We start from the raw sequence: 20242 nt of genomic DNA on the forward strand, positions 1-20242 counted from the left end.
TTCTCTTGACATAACTGTTGGATCCGGATTCTGTGTGTCTTCTCGTCTGGTCACGCCCCTGGTGTCACGTTATGTAATGGGCGTCCCTCCAGAGTTTGAAACTAGTATCTTTAACAGAAATAATCGCACAACATAATAAACATCGTTTGTGTTTGGTTCCTGTTGACGAACTGGAATCACTTTTGATCGGCACAAATATCGTGAAGTAGAAAAATTATTTTGAATATGTTTAATGGGTCTGGGGTATAAATAAAAGAATGAAGATACAATATTTGGACGTTCTACCGCTGGCCACCGAATCGACCAGTTGAGTTTAACACGGAATCGATCAGTTTATTTTAACACCGAATCGATCAGTTTAGTTTTACACCGAATCGAACAGTTGAGTTGAACACTGAGTTAATAATTTGAGTTTAACAAGGATTCGAGCAGTTGAGTTTAACACTGAATCGGTAAGTTCAGTTTAAAACCGAATCGAACAGTTGGGGGTTAACAACGAATTGAACAGTTGAGTTTACCACCGAATCGAACAGCTAAGTTTAACAGCGAATCGATCAGAATGTCAGTTTTATCACGGTTATATCATGTTAATGTAGGCGGAAGCCCGAGGTCACGCAAAAGGTAGATGTTAACTGTTTTGTTGAAACCAACGAGAATAGATGTGGTCCTGACAAACCAAGGGTGCATATAGGATTCAAAGCAACGACTATCAAATTCTTGTGCGGCTAAGAGACGCAAGTCCTCTCAACGAATTCAGCGCCCCGACAACATTTTGCTTGGGTAACCGTGCTTCCAAACGAAAAAATGGAAACCTTGAAAATATCGCAAAAGTAAACGGTTCCGATATGCCATACGATGCCTCACTCACGTGCGCTACCTCTATAACATTGATGGTAATCTGGAAGAAATCGAGTTAAATCCCCACAGGCCTAATTCTTTGGGGTGCCATATGTTCATATGAAACCTCAGACCGGTGATTTTAGCTTTTAGAAAAAGAAAGCATATCAAATCTGAAATGTCAAATCTCAAATATACAATACTCTACAGTTACTGTTATTACTTACTCTACATTCCTAGAGGTGATTGGGGCTCTGAAGGTGCAACGATATGCCCTCCCTTATAAGCTTGGAATTTCCTCTGGGAGCTCATGTATTTCCGTAGACTGTGAACCATCATTCTTTGCATAACTGCCTTGAAGTCGGCAGGGCTGAACGGGTTCAGCATATTGCTAGTACCTATAGATGGGTCTATGTTGCGGGTTGAAGAAAACCTTGGTTCAAGTGGATGGTTCAGTTTGGCATTTACTGAGTTCTCTACTGTCTTTACAGGAACAATATTTTGTATGTGGACTGGAGTCTGGTCAACAACTGCTGCCCCAGCCTGATCTGCAGCTAGTGCAGCTACTGCTTGACCACTGACATATGTCTGTGCGCCGCTTAGATCTGCAGCTGGTGTTGTCTGTGTAGTTGCCTGACCATTTGGATCAACAGCTGAATAGTCTGCACCTGACCGACCTACAGCGGGTGATGTCTGAACACCAACAGGAAGAGGTGCTGATGTCGTCGTGTATGCACCTGCCTGGCCGCTAACTGGTGTCTGTGCAACTGTAAGATCTGCACCTGAATAGTGTGCACCTGCCTGACCTGCAGGCGTTGTCTGTGCAAAAGTCTGACTTGGAGCTGTAACTGGTGCCTGTGTTCCTGTTGGGCTTCCATGTGATACCTCTGTTTGACCTACAGCATGTACCGGTACTCCGGGCTGACCAGGAGTTGACATCTGTAAGTCTCCTTGACCTGTAGCATGTAACGGTACGCTTTCCTTACCCGGAGTCCATTTCTGTATCGTCCATCGACCTGCAACATATACCGGAAACCAAATCTGACCGGAAGTCAATGTCTGTTTGCTTCCCTGACCTGCTTTATGTACCGGTGTCCCACTCTGACCTGAAGCCGATGTCTGCATGTTCCCCTGGCCTGCATCATACACCGGTGTCCCACTCTGACCTGAAGTCGATGTCTGCATGTTCCCTTGGCCTGCATCATATACTGGTGTCCCACTCTGACCTGAAGTCGATGTCTGCATGTTCCCTTGAGCTGCATCATATACCGGTGTTCCATTCTGACCTGAAGTCGATGTCTTCATGTTCCCTTGGCCTGCATCAGATACCGGTGTTCCATTCTGACCCGAAGTCGATATCTGCATGTTCCCTTGGCCTGAATGATATACCGGTGTTCCATTCTGACCTGAAGTCGATGTCTGTATGTTCCCTTGGCCTGCATGATATACCGGTGTCCCACTGTAACCTGAAGTCAATGTCTCTCTGTTTCCTAGACCTGCTATATTTACCGGTGTCCCACTCTGACCTGAAGTCGATGTCTGCATGTTCCCTTGGCCTGCATCATATACCGGTGTCCTACTGTGACCTGAAGTCGATGTCTGCATGTTCCCTTGGCCTGCATGATATACCGGTGTTCCATTCTGAACTGAAGTCAATGTCTGCATGTTCCCTTGAGCTGCATCATATACCGGTGTCCTACTGTGACCTGAAGTCAATGTCTGTCTGCTTCCTAGAGCTGCATCATATACCGGTGTCCCACTGTAACTTGAAGTCAATGTCTGTCTGCTTCCTAGACCTGCTTTATTTACCGGTGTCCCACTCTCACCTGAAGTCGATGTCTGCATGTTCCCTTGGCCTGAATGATATACCGGTGTCCTACTGTGACCTGAAGTCGATGTCTGCATGTTCCCTTGGCCTGCATGATATACCGGTGTTCCATTCTGAACTGAAGTCAATGTCTGCATGTTCCCTTGAGCTGCATCATATACCGGTGTCCTACTGTGACCTGAAGTCGATGTCTGTCTGCTTCCTAGAGCTGCATCATATACCGGTGTCCCACTGTAACCTGAAGTCAATGTCTGTCTGCTTCCTAGACCTGCTTTATGTACCGGTGTCCCACTCTCACCTGAAGTCGATGTCTGCATGTTCCCTTGGCCTGAATGATATACCGGTGTTCCATTCTGACCTGAAGTCGATGTCTGCATGTTCCCTTGGCCTGCATCATATACTGGTGTCCCACTGTGACCTGAAGTCGATGTCTGTACGTTCCCTTGACCTACTGCATATGCCGGAACCCCATTCTGACCTGAAGCTGATGCTGAAACGGAGGGCGAACCTGGCTTCATCATGGCAGCACGCATCCTATGCATGTCATACTGATAGTGTTCTGCCATTTTTCTAAATTGTTCAAAAAGACCCTTCATCAGTTGTGACTTCACTGCATTGGTTGCTTGTGTTATTTGTTGCTGTCGATGTTGCTTCCCGCCAGAGGGCGCAGGTGTAGTTTGAAAAGACCGGGATATAGTTCCTGGCGCTCCTTGGGTCTGTTTTTGAATATATGATGGTTTCTTTAGGGAGATTTGCAATACCGTCCGTGGACGAGCCTTGGGAATATTAGCTGGCGTTGTGGGTAGTGGAGACGTCACCTCGGTCTCAGGGGCTTCGTATTCATAATTTTGGGGGTAGGTGGACATTGCTACGCTCCGTGAGATTGGAGTTTGACCTTGAAGCACTTCAGCTGGTTCGATATCTGGCGCTTCGGTTACGGCAGTTGCAGCTGTTGCAACTGGGTTTGGTTGACCTGGTCCTAGCGGAACATGATATCGTATGCTGGCTTGTCCTTGGGCCACCTCTTGGGCTTCGACTTCGACCTGGCTCTGCTGCTGTGCTTGTCCAACGCTGAGGCAGAGGCACAAAATGAGGGTTGGGCCCTGAAATGTGAAACAAATGATGATAATTTTACCCAGAACTACTTGTTATTTTTTCACACTATTTACGGTGACATGTCTGGTTATATGTATTCCATATATTCAATTTAAAATGGCATCAAGCTGGCCATCTGTCTAGTTGATTTCTATAAGAAATAAAGGATAAGTGGGAGTTATTTATCGCACAATAAAAAACACTGCAGGGAGAATAAATCACGAGGGGCGCAATTCATATACAGTAAACTACGGTTATAACGAACACGGTTATAACGAACAAATGGATATAACGAACTAACTTTTTAGTCCCGACTATTTGCTGTAGTTATGCTGTATATATGCTTATAACGAATTACGGTTATAACGAACTAAAATTAGTATTCCCTTTGAGTTCGTTATAACCGTTGTTTACTGTATAAGAATTGAAAATGTTACAATTATCTGTATAGTGTTCTCACCAAGTTGTTTCAAAGTAACATCTTCGCTAAGCCAAATGATATAGATGTCCAGTTGTGATATATTTATACAAAATGCGTTTGTGGCATTTAGAGGTTGGATATTTAAGTGATGACGATGATCAACCTCTTCATTAAAATGGTAGCGACGTTTCGGCGTAGCTTCTATCAGTTGCTTTGTAACGGTGTTACGATTGTAATAAAGAGGATGATAATCTTTATTATCTTGTCATTAATATTCATACCCAAATAGGTACAATATGTGAAGCCATTTCTCGTGTCCCGTGATATTGCTGGAATATGCTAAACATGCGGCGTAAAACCATACTCACTCACTAATATTCATACGAACCATAAAAGAAAGTAACCGGAGGAATCCCACTAATGACTGCGATGAAGTTGACGGTAAATTTCAATTTACATATTACTTATATTTTATACTCCATGACTAATGAATCAAACCCGATCAGAAAAATGAAAAATAGGAACAAAACAGCAATACAATTACGTCTCAAATTGATAATTGTAAATGGAAAACTTACAAAAATGGCGTGAAACCTTGACGACATGATGTCAGTGGGTCGGCTGAAGTGGCTACTGATATAGAAAAGACACAGGCATATATATTTAGATGAAATGTACAAGATATTGACAAGCTATCAGTCAACAGTGACAGGTGTAACACGATGAGACAACGAACGTGATTTACGAGCACATGCTGACGTTCATGATCTACGGCTATATGCGGCCCGCAGGTAAAGTATAACTTTATTACATTACATGAGGTAGTGTGTTGTGGAACGGAAGTGCATGTTTCACAGGAGAGTGGATATCCGTGTTAGGGTATAATCTTACCTGTAATCCCTGATCAGGGCCCCGTGAAATTGTAAAGTGTTTTGTCCCATGCGCCTTTGTTCACTGAAATATTTACATTTGAAAATATAGAGGAATGCATCTCCAATGTCAAAAGTATCACGCAGCTTGCATAAACGTTCATTAACGGAGTTCCATCTTCCTGGCGGGCGTTGACAAGATGACAAGATGTCCCAAAAGTTAGCAGTTTAAACGATAAGTAGAGAAGAATGTTTATTAAATATTTTTCAAGTTTATTGGCGATTTTAAAAATACGATGTGTGGAGCATTTCCTAGAATTTGAAATATCCGCTTTCAGAAATTGCTAATATGGGTCAGAGAGAGTTTTAGAGACATATGATTTCAACCAGGGGGTGAATTAAAACTCTGTGATATCCAGATATAGGAAATACCTATTATAGTTTAATAAAAGACACCCATTTATAAGTCCGTTGATTTACAATTGAGTCTCTATACAAGACTGAATACAATACAAACGATAGTCTGCTACATTTTCTTGACATAAGCTTCAACAAGAAATTTAACATTCTTAAGTCAACATTTAGACGAAGGAGGGTTCTGCCTAGTTCTCCATAGAGAATTGTTAAAGGCTTTTCTTTACGGGTAGACATTTTCTGAGAAACTGTACGTGAACCTTTTCAATTAGTATACGACGCTCATTGCCCTATATTTCACAACCATACAGTAGTATTACCTAACCATGGCGTCAAACAGATAGAGTTGGCGTTTTAAAGAGAGATTGCTGTTTTTTTTTGTTTTAACAGATTTAGAAAATGTATAATTGCTTTGGAAATATAAACCAAGATGTGTATATTCATCCACAAAATCCAAATAATCATTCAAAATAAATTTCCTTCTTTTATCAATTTTTGCACCACGGAAAAAGGGCCTTCGTTTTATCTGTGTTCACAGTTAGTTTCCACAATTTACAATTAGTTTCAACACAATCAGGTGATTTCTGTAGGTCTTTACGTGTCTGAGCTGTGAAGTAAATATACAGAAGTACAAATAAAACTAGACCAGAATCTACAAAACAATCAAGTGTAGTAACCCTGTACAATCATGTTTCGTACAATAGGATTCTAGATCATTCAAATACAAGGAAAAAGGAAATGGTGAAAATTTTCCCCCTAATCTATCTCCAACATTACAATCAAATAACTCTGACTTTAAACCATTCACAGACACATACGGTTTGAAACGATCATACATTGATGTTATGATACGTAAGCATTTTCCATTAATCCCCTTGGCTTATAATTTACACCAAAATTAATTCTCCATACACTATCAAAATACTTTTTAAGATCTATAAAACAGCAGAACACTTTCTGTTTTCGTTCTTTAAGCAACTCGATTTTTTTAAGCTATCGAGTGTGTGCTTCTGAAAGAATGTTTTCATTTACCAAGTTAGTGTTTATTCGACGTGCATCCACAGCGATGACCATATCCCGTAGAGATCACTATGAGAAAAAAAACCTCTTTCCCGTTCCACAAAGCGATCTTAGCACTAAGATGATCGTAGGCCTATGTTAAAGTATGTTAAGATCACCTCAGCGCTGAGATCATTTTATGGAACGGAGACAAGATTTAATTTTCACAGTCTATTTTTATATTTACTATATTTACTATAGATTTACCTGTCAAAGCTAAATATACATAAGAAGCGTACATGTCAACATGCCAGTCATCCGTCATGCAGGTAAGCAATTAAAGCCGTCCGCTCAGCAAGACTTGTGATGACCAATAACGGCACGTCTCCTTCATGAACGCGGATCATGTCAACATCACATTAGACTACAGAACTGAAGGGCTCGCATGCCCAGTGACTGCTCCATACATCATTCTTGTTAACCGGATTCCACGTATGGTGGACAAATGGACAGACTAATCAAGTGTCCTCGGGGTGGATCATCTTTAGGGAAGTTATCAGGACCTTGTTTGTTGACGAGAACTTGTCGAATACAATGTCGTACTCACGTAAGTGGTGATAAGTTTTCCATGACGCAAATGATATAACATGTAAAGTCACTTCGTCGTCTTGTTTAAGAAGCATATGTATTTTGTTCACTTGAATGAATGAACCTGGAGGTTTTATGTGTATAACACTACTGACACTACAAGAACAATCCTAGCCACTTGAAATAGAATGTAGAAATATCGCGATTATTAATTATGATAACCGCTCGCAGTCACGTGACTGCCGATCCCAACCGACATTGTAACTACATGATCAAAACTCAGTGACGATGTTTTTCGCCAGCAAAATGGATATTTCTTGAAAAGAGCACTTTGTGCTTTTTGTCGTTGCTGTAAGTAATGTTCCTTATCGCCGGTGTGGCTTGCTTTCGCTTTATAAGAATAAGAACACATGCAGCTAATTTCCTTAATCTGTAATTGCTATATTTCGTGATTATATTTCCAGTGGCGAGGAATATAGAACATCCTAGTCAGTTCTCTGCATCCTACAACTGCACAAGGCGTGAGGAGATCTCCTGAGCATCTCGTTTAGATCGAGTTAATTGGATTTAACGCCGCTTTTAACATTATTCCAGTTATATCAAGGCGTGTCAGCTTAATGTGGGAGGAAAGCCCGAAGTGAAGCAGGTCTTAGACGTTTACCACTTCGGTGAAACCCACGAGCACGGGTATGGTGCTGACAAACCTAGAAACATAATCGGGGCGAACCGGGATTCGAACCCACAATCATAGGTTTCTGGCGAGCCCAAGGGACGCAACTCTGCACACCGAATTGCGGCGCCTTAGAAGTCTGGGCTACCCGTGCCCCATAAACAGATCAATACATGTACTTCAGTAAAGAAGAGCACATAGTTACTCAAAGCGCAAGTATACACCATGACATTAGAAACTGAAATAATTGTAGACCAAAAACGTCATCTGGTCATCTCGGCCTTCAGATATCATAAAAAGGTTCATTGTACGATTCCGACTATAGCATATGTACGTGTTATCCTCAATCATCCAGTATATTATTTTTCCATTCTACTTTTAGAAATACCGTGGACCCATTCGCCAACATTGATTTATTTTGAGCCCGATCCGAATAACGCGATCCATTCAAACTGCATTCAAAGGCGAAAGATTATGTGTGCTGCGATACCGATAGAAATGATGGACCTGGTGAAGTCAGTTCCGAAACGAAGCGGTCCAGGAGATCTATTATGACAGAATGAAGATAATACCACACTAGATGACCAAGATTATCAGCTAACAAAAACTCTTCTCTCTGGCTCCCAAACTGACACATAATTAGTTAAACTTTTGGCCCACAAACCAATCCGCCTTTACCTCATCCCATGTATGCTATAAATATTAATTACCTGTCAACAAAAAAAACAAACCAATTTTGTTTTAGAACCTCCCCAAAAAAATCCCAATCAAAACACGCTTAATGTAAATGTAAACAAAGTTTTCCCAATTCGGATCGGTATCGAAAATACCAGCGGTGACTGTCCTCTACGACGTCTGCGCACTAGATTTCAGTTACCCATGCTAACGACAACTAACATCAATCAACCAGCCAACAATTTAAGGTCAAGGACCTTCACAGTCACCCTCACGCAACAACCCACCAGCCTCTCAGCTTCACTGCATTTTTTTATAAACCCCACTAAGCTATACCTTTTTTATCAAATTAGAATAATTTCCTAATATGTTAGATTAATTATAAATTTTAGACCATAAGCGCTATGAAATTAACTGTCTTATATAGTAAATCAATTTTAGTATATATATTATAAAACTCATTATATAACCTTAATACCCTAGATGTATATTTTACACTATAGGATGTAGCATTAGGTTTATGACCCCTCAGTTACAGTTTTTTGGGTATGGTGATTAACTTTATTGAAATATTATTCATATTTTCTTTTCCCCACTTACCCCGTCCACGAAACCCCTAAAATCCAGTCCAGTCCAGACTAGTACAAGCAAGCACACACAAACGTGCATGCAGGTCGCTATATAAGTCCGATAATCTTGGACGCGACGTTAAACCCCATTACACCTCACCAACTGCGTTCAGTGCTTTGCTTCTGGATGGCACTGAGGCAAATGAGCTTCAGACAAACAGCCTAATAACCGCCATGTCGATGGGACGTGGAGGTGGGTACTTGGGGGATCAAAAACACAGACACAGAAATAGCATTCGTCGACACTCGCCCCTTTTCGTAACATGCAAGGCTTGTCCCGGAATAACACGAGTTGGTCACGAATGACAGAAATAGTAGGCTTTCACGCAACACAGTTTTATCACTTTATCGGAAATCTAAACACTATAACTTTAGGCCTCAACATATAGATTATTTTCCCGCATAAAAACTAATTACTTGCATTTCTCTTTGAGCAGATTTTATAATGGCACGCAAATGGCTGTATTTAGCTGTAAAAAGCAAAAATCCTTCATACTAAACTTCTAATGGAAAATAAGCCACAAGGTCAGTGAGAATATACTGAGAATATTCATCAGAGAAATGACGGCTGATGGGGTATATATTTGACATAAAAAAACACATCACCAGCTGTTGACATTTTAACAAGGCATAAATAATCACTTTGTCATACAGCCTTAGTGATGTGAAGCTTCTCATTGCATCTACAGCATCGTCTTATTACTTGTGTTTTTAATTGTTGTGTTATTTTCTAGTCCAGTGGGTTCGTGTTTTTGTCGGTGGGAATCTATTTTGCTGATTTGTGGACGGTAAACACTGATGCTTAAAAAAGGAAAATAATATAAACAATGAAGTACAAATTTACACAGCACGAGTCATAAAAAGCAAAGTATGAATATGACATACCTCATTAAGGTTAGCATAGCAAAGAGAATAGATTCGTTCGCCCCTTAGTAAAGCAGTAAGGAGGCGGTGGTGTAGCCAAGTGATTAAGGTTGGCTCGTCACGCCGGAGACCGGGTTCGATTCCTACACGAGTACAAGCCTATGCTTGATGTTCCCCTCTGTTGTCTGGCAGAATGCTAAATCAATATTCACTCATTAATCCTTGCCAGTTTCAATTTAACATACCTAGAATTTATTTTACCAATATGTTGAGTGTGTTTTTACTCTGTTGTAAGCAATATTACAGCACTATCACGACATGGGGAACGGAATATGTTGTACCCATGTGTGGAATCGACCCCGGGCCCAAGCGAATGGCTTAACCACCAGGCTAACATACTCCTGAACGTTTGAAGAGCCGCTACTAACAACTATCTCGTCTGACGATGGTAAAGCGTTGACACGATATGTAAACGATTTAGAGAGTAGCCTACGAGTTACGAGGACTTGTGGGCTCTCTGTCCCGAGTGAATAAATTTTGTTTTCACTTTCAACTTTATTTCACGAACCTATATCCTTTTTATCTGAGATAAAATAAAGAAAATAATGTGGGTTTCCCTGTCACAAGTGAAGACATCGGCACAGTTAACCTTTGTTGAAACGACATCACAGAAAACAGTATGTGACGTCAAGAGCAATGGATGCCGTCATCTTTTATTATTTTCCGATAGTACGATGATACGCAAACAGAGAGCTTAGGGCCTTTTATCCCCAATAAAAACAATTGAACAGCTGACTTGAATTAGCCAATCAGCATGAAGCTAAATTCAAAAAGCTCAGAGAAAATAAAACAGTTGCTACGATATTCTTGTATGTGTAGTTAATATTGTTAACAAAAACGCTGCTAGGATGACATAGTTACAAGGTCATGTCGATAACGATCGTATACTGCCAAGGGAGCTGAGAATGCTATCTGAGTACACCATCGTCCACGTGTTAACATTGATCAACATCTAACTCTATACTATCGTATCAGCCTAAAACATTATTGCACAGCTCTGTTGTTAAGATTTGTTGATTTTGTTGTTGGGGTTGTCAAATAAACATCCAGCTGACCCGCGAAGATCCGGGGTAGAATAGGCCTTCAACATCCAATGCTTGCCGTAAAAGGCGACTATGCTTGTCGTAAGAGGCGACTAACGGGATCGGGTGGTCAGGCTCGCTGCCTTGGTTGATGCATGTCATCGTATCCCAATAGCGTAGATCTGTGCTCACGATATCAATCACTGGATTGTCTGGTCCAGACTCGATTATTTACAGACCGCCGTCATATAGATTGAATATTGCTGAGTGCGGCGTTAAACAAACAAACAAACAACCAGCTCAAAAATGTAGTTATCAGCAGTTAACATACTGATACAGGCAGTTCAAGGTTAACACTCTTCCACATCCAGATCCGATCTGTAATCAGTTATGTATAATTCAACTGTTCAAACAAACAACACACCTAAGCCTTGTTCGCGACAGCCGACTTTACCTGTTACAGACATGTCAACATATTTGCCGTAAAAATCTTGACAAGCTCTGATCTTGAATGATTTCCCAATGTATGTATTATATAAAACAGGTAGCCTGGTGATTGACGGAGATGAATTGCGAGCACTTGGAAGCACGCTGTTATCAGTTACGCTGATGGGACATTCATCCGGAATAATGGCCCTTCTATAAACCATCCGTCTTAGCAGTGGAAGAGACACATTGTGGATGTTCTTTTCACGAGCTGATGTCAAGGACAGTGTCACGAATGAAGATAATGTTCACTTATACTGATAGGTGGCCTACATGGTTTGTTTGTTTGTTTGTTTGTTTGTTGTTTAACGCTGTACTCATCAATATTCCAGCTATATGACGGCGGACTGCAAATAATCGAGTCTGGGCCAGAGAATCAAGTGATCACCGATTTCTGTTTGTTTGTCTTTTTGTTGTTTAACGCCGCGCTCAGTAATATTCCAGCTATATGACGGCGGTCTGTAAATAATCGAGTCTGGGCCAGAGAATCCAGTAATTGATATCATGAGCATCGATCCACGCAATTGGGATCGATGACATGCATCAACAAGGTCAGCGAGTCGCCTCTTACGGCAAGCATGGGTTTCTGGGGATCTATTCTAACCCGGATCTTCACGGGTCCAACCCGCTGTTAATGAAATTGTTTTTAACAGACATTTTAACACATTTCATTTTGACACAGATTAAAGAAATATGTGTTTTGTTAAGGTATGTTACCAGCAAAAAAAGCAAAGGATGGATTTCAGTTATTTTGCTAAATAGTAAATTTGGGGGGAAATTAAACGAATTTGCATTGTTGGTAAAATACCTTTATGACAGATCCAGATTGTTTCATCTTTGTTGCCTTTAAGTATACGACCCGTGAAGATTCCGGGGTAGAATAGGTCTTCAGCAACCCATGCTTGCCGTAAAAGGCGACTATGCTTGTCGTAAAAGGCGACTAACGGGATCGGGTGGTCAGGTTCGCTGACGTGGTTGATCCCAATTGATCCCAATTGCGTGGATCGATGCTCATAATGTCAATCACTGGATTGTCTGGTCCAGACTCGATTATTTACAGACCGCCGTCATATAGCTGGAATATTGCTGAGTGCGGCGTTAAACAACAAACCAACCAACCAAAGCCTTTAAGTATACACTGAAATGATTTCACAGCAGTCAACGACATGCACATGCGCAGTTCGGCCTTCTTCTGCCTACACTCTCTTCTCGTGATGTAAATCGTGTGTCATATATTACACCCATAACTTAATATGTGCAATAATGTATATTCCTGTCGCTCGGCCTCGGGCTATCTGTGTGAGAAATAATAATGTATTTGAGTTTAACAAATCTTCTGAGGTCAAAAGAATTTGGGGGCACGGGTGGCCCAGTCGTCTAAGGCGCCGCGATTCGCTGTGCAGAGTTGCGTCCCTTGGGCGCGCCAGAAACCTATGATTGTGGGTTCGAATCCCGGTTCGCCCCGATTATGTTTCTAGGTTTGTCAGCACCATACCCGTGCTCGTGGGTTTCACCGAAGTGGTAACCGTCTGAGACCTGCATCACTTTGCGCTTTCCTCCCACATTAAGCTGACACGCCGTGATATAACTGGAATAAGGTTAAAAGCGGCGCAAAACCCAACTCACTCACTCACTCAAAAGAATTTATAGACCAGAACTGCGGCGTCTCTTCGTTCTGGTCTTGTTGATGTGAGTAGTTTGCACCCCTGTTTAATATAATAGACAGACCCATCCTTCATGTCGGTCATGTTTTTTTTGATATCTAAAAAAAATAATGGTTGGACTATTGTCTAGTTTTTTATTATAAATTATCCTTACTTATTTTTATACGAAAGGTATCTTTGCTGTCCAATTATCGACACCAATGCACATGTATCTTTTTACTCGATTCTCCACTTGTCTTGTATTATATATTACTAAAAAATACCAAACGGTGATGTTTAGTCTATGACCTGTCGGAATTCTGATTCACAATAAAGAAACCAAATCGGTAAATAAATGGCCCCTTTCGGGGTTTTACGCTTGTCCTATTCAGTGTAAGACATAAGTTTTGAAATTATAGTTTGTAGGTTTTGAATTTAAATATACTTCATTAATCCTGTCACGGTGCACTAAATTGTAATTGGACCCTCTCGGGTGATGATCTTCATTCCCGACTTTATTATATTCTTCAGCGTGAAAGACTGAGTTTTCTGAAGTTGAGAAAAATGATATTTTCATTGCAGTGAACATAATACTTGATATTTCACTACAGCGAACATAACATGCTCTTGATATTTCACTGCAATGAACATAATACTTTGACGGAACTATTGTCATACAAGAGTTCCCGCCCCTTAAGTATTCTCCCTTTGGCGTATGTGTCTGACCCGTACACAAACTGTTGGCGTCCTATTTACGTTAGTTCTACATTGACAAGGCTAAATAATGACAGATGGTCATTTGTGGAGTAAACATCACGTCTTACCATTTGTTATTCGCTAGAAAATGTTTCGTTATAAACTGTAATTGTCACATTTAACTCGTCAATGGGGACTGTTCGTTCCCCAAAGCACAATATACTTGAAAAACGTGTATTCTTTCCCTTCAAACAGCGGTCTCCTAGTTTTCAAGAATATTGTTGAAGTTGATTTTGGATATAATTAAATTGAAATGTATGATAAAAAAATTTCGTGACACTAAATATTTTTGTTATACTTCTGTTCGTATTTTGTAAGATTTTGCAAACACGAAAGTACTTTTTAAGTACAGATGTAAATACATGGGGTGGTAACCGTCCCTGTGTGTTAGGTAGGGAGAATTTGCGTTTGTAATGAAATAATTTAAATTTCCGGAAGACAACTACACAAAATGTATATAATAAAAAGCATATTCCATATGTCTCGTGAAAATATCACGTTTCCCTCAACTCGTGACGGGGTAAAAGGAGATGTTTTCACTTGTGGCTACGTCACTCGTGAAAATATCTCCTTTCTCCAGGTCACTCGATGAGAAAAAACATGATATTTCACTCGATACATGAAATATCCTCTATTTATTACCCATGGGGTTACAAATAACCTATTCATTAGAACCGTATGTATATTTGGGCAGATATCACTTCTCGCGCACCAGTGTATACTTTCCGTCATCCGGATGGCATTGTTGACGTCATTCGAATCTTTTTCCGATATAATCGGAATGACGTTATATTACACTAGAAACCACGTCAAAGATTGTTGACGTCATTCGACCAATTGTGGTTTTCAAGGACAGCGGTGGTGATCACGGCATGTTTCTAAATGGGGGCTCAAAAGGACTTCGAAATATTGGCTAATAAAGAACTTACACTCACATGTGTGTCATACAAAAACAAATTTTACGAAACTCGTCAAAGAATTCATGTACATTTGTATTACCCTCGCTCTTGCTCGATAAATACACGAATTCTGACACTCGTTTCGTACACATACTCGTAAACTAATCTGTATTCTTACCCACGTGGTGAAGATACAGATGGTAAGATACTAAATCACTACGTCACATGTGTGCCGTACAAGGTTGGCCTTCTTTTATTCGTTTTGATTGGATAACCGTGACCTCTGTAACACCGGGACTACTTTTTTCATTCATGAAAAAAACACGAGACGTCATTCATTTTGCAACTACAAAGCAGAACTGAAGCAATCTCATGAGAGCGAGAGATATTTACAAACACTTTATAAAGCCACACAAGATAGTCACGCGCATCAAATTCGGGTTGCATTCTATATTAGTTAAGCATGGGGCTTTAACAGACACCATATAATCGAGTTATATCCATTTACAATGTACGACTACCTCAATAGATCGAGGGTCCCGATGAGCGTGACGCACTTTCGCAACTTTCAATTTGATTTAACGTAAAAGGGTAAGCGTGGTGAAATGAAGTCAGTTTAATCTATCTGGACAGATATCTAGACTTACTTGGGATGATCCGGTTGTGCAATCAGTGTCCTCTTCGAAGCGCATCTTGTGGCACTGTTTCTGGAGTTTTTTGTTCACGACTGCACGACCAGATCACTCAAAGTGAACATTTCGATACAAATCATTCGAAAACTCCGTAGAAGTGTGCCTGATTTCTGATTATGTGGCCCAAAATTTCCCAAGATGTAAACAATAACATTCCCTATCTCTAGAAGAGAAGATCACGGTTGTCTTTTCTTATTCCGGTGGTGACATTGCCCTTCGTTTGACATGCAAGTAAACTAGGAGTTTGTTGATTTTCACGTCTTCAGTATGGGTACAGTTAAGATAAATGTCTTTGGCGAACACTCTGATTTCCTCTTCCAAATTGGTACGGACAGGATATAAATTCGGCTGATAGACCAAAAAAACGAACCATTTTGACTGCACAGACGGGACCCCGGCAGTGCGAGTGAAAGACTGTTGATCCGATATTCAAAGCGCGGCGCTAATGTGACTTTTCAAATTTTCACAACTGCAATATGTTGTTTATGCGTATGCATAGAAATGTCAACAATGCCCTATTTGGGAATATATCAATATTCATGCACCGAAACACGGTGCTCGTCAATCACACTGGCGCTGCGTCAACATGACGGAAGCTTGGTCCGCGTGTCGTCAAGGCGTTAAGGCAAAGCCGTCACAAACCTTCACTCAAATCTGCCTACAGCGCAAGGAATAATCGTAAGACTTCATACAGACGTGATGTTCACCATTTCAGAGAAGTCGCAATTCCCATTCGACACCACTCTAATCTTTCCGTATCGAATCTGTCCGGAGTACGGGTGAATGTTCTCTCGTTTTGGTGGCAACGTGATGTCTCCAGAGAATCAGCTCTGATGTACAAAGACAACAGTCGTTATCAGTATTCGAGAACATACATAATTATACGACTTTAACTCTCAGAAAACACAAGCATAACAATGAACGGCGTTTCCAGGTGAGACATACTCGGGCTTTTGCTGCTGGTCGTGTCATTCCAAGACCAGCCTTCTCCAAGGTTACGGGAAGGGACATCCGGTGACGAAGTTCTACCTCAGTCTCCGTGGAGAGTTCTCCGAGCGGCACCTACACAGTACGCGTTCGCAGACACATTGAGAAGGAATACCAAACTTCAATATCTATCCTCAAGATAGACAATTTGATAATTAAATAGTTCACACTAAGTCATAAACTTTAAATAAATAGTCCCCATCCTCTAAACCGCCTCCGTGGTCTGGTGGTGGGGCGTCCGCCCGGAGAGCGGAAGGTCGGGGGCCGTGTACATAGTCATCCGGTAAACAAATCTGCCATAATAGTTGAATAAGTGTGTTTTTGTTTTCATTGATTAACATATTCGCGCTTGTTATCACGAGATTTATTACGTCACGATAGCAAGACCTGCCAGGGAAAGATAGACACGGAAATCTCCGTGATACTATAAAGCTACAAAATACCATAATTTGAAAGGTGAGTTCCATGTCAAGTAAAGACACGTGTTCTACAGTGTCACAAGAGTAATCACCAACATCCTTTTAGTTTCACTCCACGGAGAAAATCCGTAAAAGTCACACATAATATCGCACGTTTGATGTCTCTCTCAGGATTTAAAAACTACCGGGCGAAAGAAAGTATTCACTTGAAAACTGGATTTGACCAAACAATTACAAACGTTATCGAAAGGTCCCTAGGATGAAAACAGTCGCCGAAACACTCCCACCCAAAGGCCCAAAACAACGGTGATACCCATAAAAAAAAATATATTACCATAGAATATAACCATTGTTTATTTCTTTTTCAGCCACCGTCAAACGTGGTTTTTGTCTTTTGCCCGCCAGTTTATGTCTATGTTTATTATCGGACACTGGAAATGGGCTTTACACATTTTACCTATGCTACTTTTACCTATAAGAAGTTACATAATCATACGTGACTTTATTAAACAGCATACTAATATCTTAAGTTCAGACAGGGTTTTGTCTCTTTTATTTACATATGATATATTTTGTGAAAATTATTAGTTCATCCGTATCAAGAAAATGTTAAGTTATGGAAGAAACGAATGGCCAGAATTTAAAATGTTACACTATCCGCGCGTATTACATAAACGTTTCCAGGCTGATCCCCATTGTAAGAAAGAATATACACTGATATGATGCATGATAGACACAATTTTATGGATAACAACTTCCTCAATACTGTGAAAAGCGACGTTTCGGTATAGATCCTTATACCGTTGTCAAACAAGACTGAATGAGGGACATAGTACAGAATATATATAGTAGGTGGAGGATTAACAGTAGAGGATTAACAGTAACAACAATAGCATACATGAGTGGGATAACATGTCCTCCACCTACTATATATATCCTGCACTATGTCCCTCATCTTGTCATCCGTCAACTTCTATGTAATGCCTATCAAACAATTTGATATGATGCATGTAATATCGCCTATGAGACCCGTATCAAATACATCTCCATCGAATAACCCTTCCTTGTTTGTTTCATTATTAGAAGCCACCAAACATATTTTGCTTTACCCGACAGCCTATGTAGGAATACTTTCTCTTGTCCAAATGGTAATATTTAATTCCCCTTAAGTTAAGAACACAGTATAATTTGACAGAAGACTTCGAGCTTGATAAGTTAATTTCTTTGTTTATCAAAGGAAAATATGAGTAGTATTTATATGGCAGTCCTAGATGAATTCTGCGGTAAAATATTCAACTTTCTGCGGTAAAATTACCAAACTGTGCGGTAAAGTTACCAAACTGTGCGGTAAAAACAACCATTTCCACCTAAGTTGTTTTTTATATAACTCATTTTTCGAAAAATCGAATCCAAACCCGAAACGAAGCAATTCCTCAAACGGTCACTAAAACAGTTATCATTGCATAAGGCATACAAATATGCAAGCACTTCTGCGTAGTGTCACCGATATTTCTTTTTGGTTAGATGTAAACTTAGTTAATGTTATCAAGACACACCACAAAAACGTTTAAAAGTGAGAATTATTTTTTTAAAGATTCGTTTGCAGGATTTATATTTTTATGTTTGAATCACATGTTAAAGGTTTGGGCATCATTTGGGAAAACAATCGATAGAAGAGCTTGGAAATCATGAACATTTGTGTATTGATTGATATTAAAAAGGTGAATTCCGGGTTTTTGTCTAATTCTGCGCTGAGTTATATTTTCTCCAAATCTGTGAGGTGACGTGTTACGTGATCTTATACGGAGACCGTGTGTACATCCATCTGTAGGGCGGACATCAACCAAACGTCAGGGTTTGTTTGTTTGTTGTTTTTAACGTCGCACTCAGCAATTTACCAGCTATATGATGGCGGTCTGGAAATAATCCAGTCTGGACCAGACAATCCAGTGATTGACATCATGAGCATCGATCCACGCAACTGGGATACGATGACATGCGTCAACTAAGTCAGCGACCCTGACCACCCGGTCTCATTAGTCGCCTCTTACGACAGGCATGGGTTGCTGAAGACCAAGTCTTACCCGGATCTTCACGGGTCGTTCCAGATGAACCGATTCAGAACATGTTATTTTTCATAAGCGTGTTAGCTGCGTGGTCCGTATTCAACAGCTTACACGAGTGCTGTGGACATTATGCATTCGCACTATGAATCTCGCACCACGCATTACTAACTACTAACCCGGATCTACACGGATTAGATTCAGGTTGTCCTGTTCCGTGGTTATGTAGCCGACACGTAAGGGGACTCGTGAAACTGTCGATAAAGTTAATTATTTATTTGGATATCACCACTCGACTTCTTGAAACTACATTTCAGAAACATCAGTGTCTATTTGAACGTTAAACTTCATACATCAAACGAACATTATACAAATAATTTCCTCAATTTAAATCAATGTAGAGAAATTGGCTCAGAAACGTCCACCAGAAAAGAGAGTGAAGATACGAGAGAATTACCAATGAGTGGAAACAATTTATTTAGTACTGTCCAGGCCCAACTAAAACCCAAGCTGATTTTGCGCATAAAGACATATATTTTGTTGTTGTAAATGCATACATAAGCGGTCATTTTTGTGTCGCGAAACTAACAGCTTATCCAATACCAATATTTAGCGTTCGCTATTGAAAACGAACAGATGTAGCAATTATTTTTGGTGTGTTTTGTTTGTTATTCAACGCCGCATTTAGCAATAGTCCAGCTATATGGCGGCGGCATGAAAATAATCGATTCTGGACCAGACAATCCAGGGATCGATATTGTGAGCAACGATCCACGCCGTCGGGAACGAAAACACAACCCAGTCACCGAGTCTGACCACCGATCCTTTTGGTCGCTAGTGACCCATTCTAATTTGGAATCCACACGAGGTTGTTTGTAATAAATGGAAAGATTAAAAAAGGTTACACGGCACAAAATTGTTAATGCTGCCAAACTCGGACGAAGAAACATGTGGTCACTTGTGTCCGGAAACCATATAATTGATAAACGATGTCCTTGACAAAAAAAAAGATAAAGTCTATAGCACATGGATGAAGCGCTTCTGAAATATAGAACAATCAGTTAAAAGGATCGAACTTATTATAAATTTTTCATCAAATATATCTAACTGTATACAACATGTAATGCCGGTCTAAATGCTAATCCTGTAAATTTCTGTTTTCATCTATTTTGTTATCAAATGACGATCGAAATATAGATATAAATGTGAAGTAATTTTGTTCGCTTCAAATCTTAACAGGGCTGAGCGGAAACTGTCGATGTTATCCGATTGTACAACGAAGGGGAGTAACTCTAAACGGTCAGATAACCGACCGGAAACGATCGT

The 20242-nt window shown here is 40.4% G+C and overlaps 1 protein-coding gene across 1 annotated transcript; it reads right to left on the bottom strand.

Moving 5' to 3' along the window:
• Positions 1-1065: 1065 nt before the first annotated feature.
• LOC139456110 (mucin-22-like) lies at positions 1066-4786 on the bottom strand. The gene is made up of 2 exons (XM_071237645.1): positions 4760-4786; positions 1066-3768 (listed from the first exon to the last, which is right to left on the bottom strand). The coding sequence occupies exons 1-2, from the start codon at positions 4784-4786 to the stop codon at positions 1066-1068; spliced, it is 2730 nt and encodes a 909-aa protein (XP_071093746.1).
• Positions 4787-20242: the final 15456 nt, after the last annotated feature.

Source organism: Haliotis cracherodii, unplaced genomic scaffold (assembly GCF_022045235.1).
Source record: "Haliotis cracherodii isolate W230 unplaced genomic scaffold, xgHalCrac1.p SCAF_1, whole genome shotgun sequence".
NCBI classification, from domain to species: Eukaryota; Metazoa; Mollusca; class Gastropoda; order Lepetellida; family Haliotidae; genus Haliotis; species Haliotis cracherodii.

What these genes read in the sequence shown, in the direction of transcription:
- LOC139456110 (XM_071237645.1), bottom strand. Translation starts at nt 4,786, where the DNA reads ATGTCGTCAAGGTTTCACGCCATTTTT. An exon ending in CAAGGTTTCACGCCATTTTT is followed by an intron (nt 3,769 to 4,759) that starts GTAAGTTTTCCA and finishes TTCACATTTCAG; the next exon opens with GGCCCAACCCTCATTTTGTG.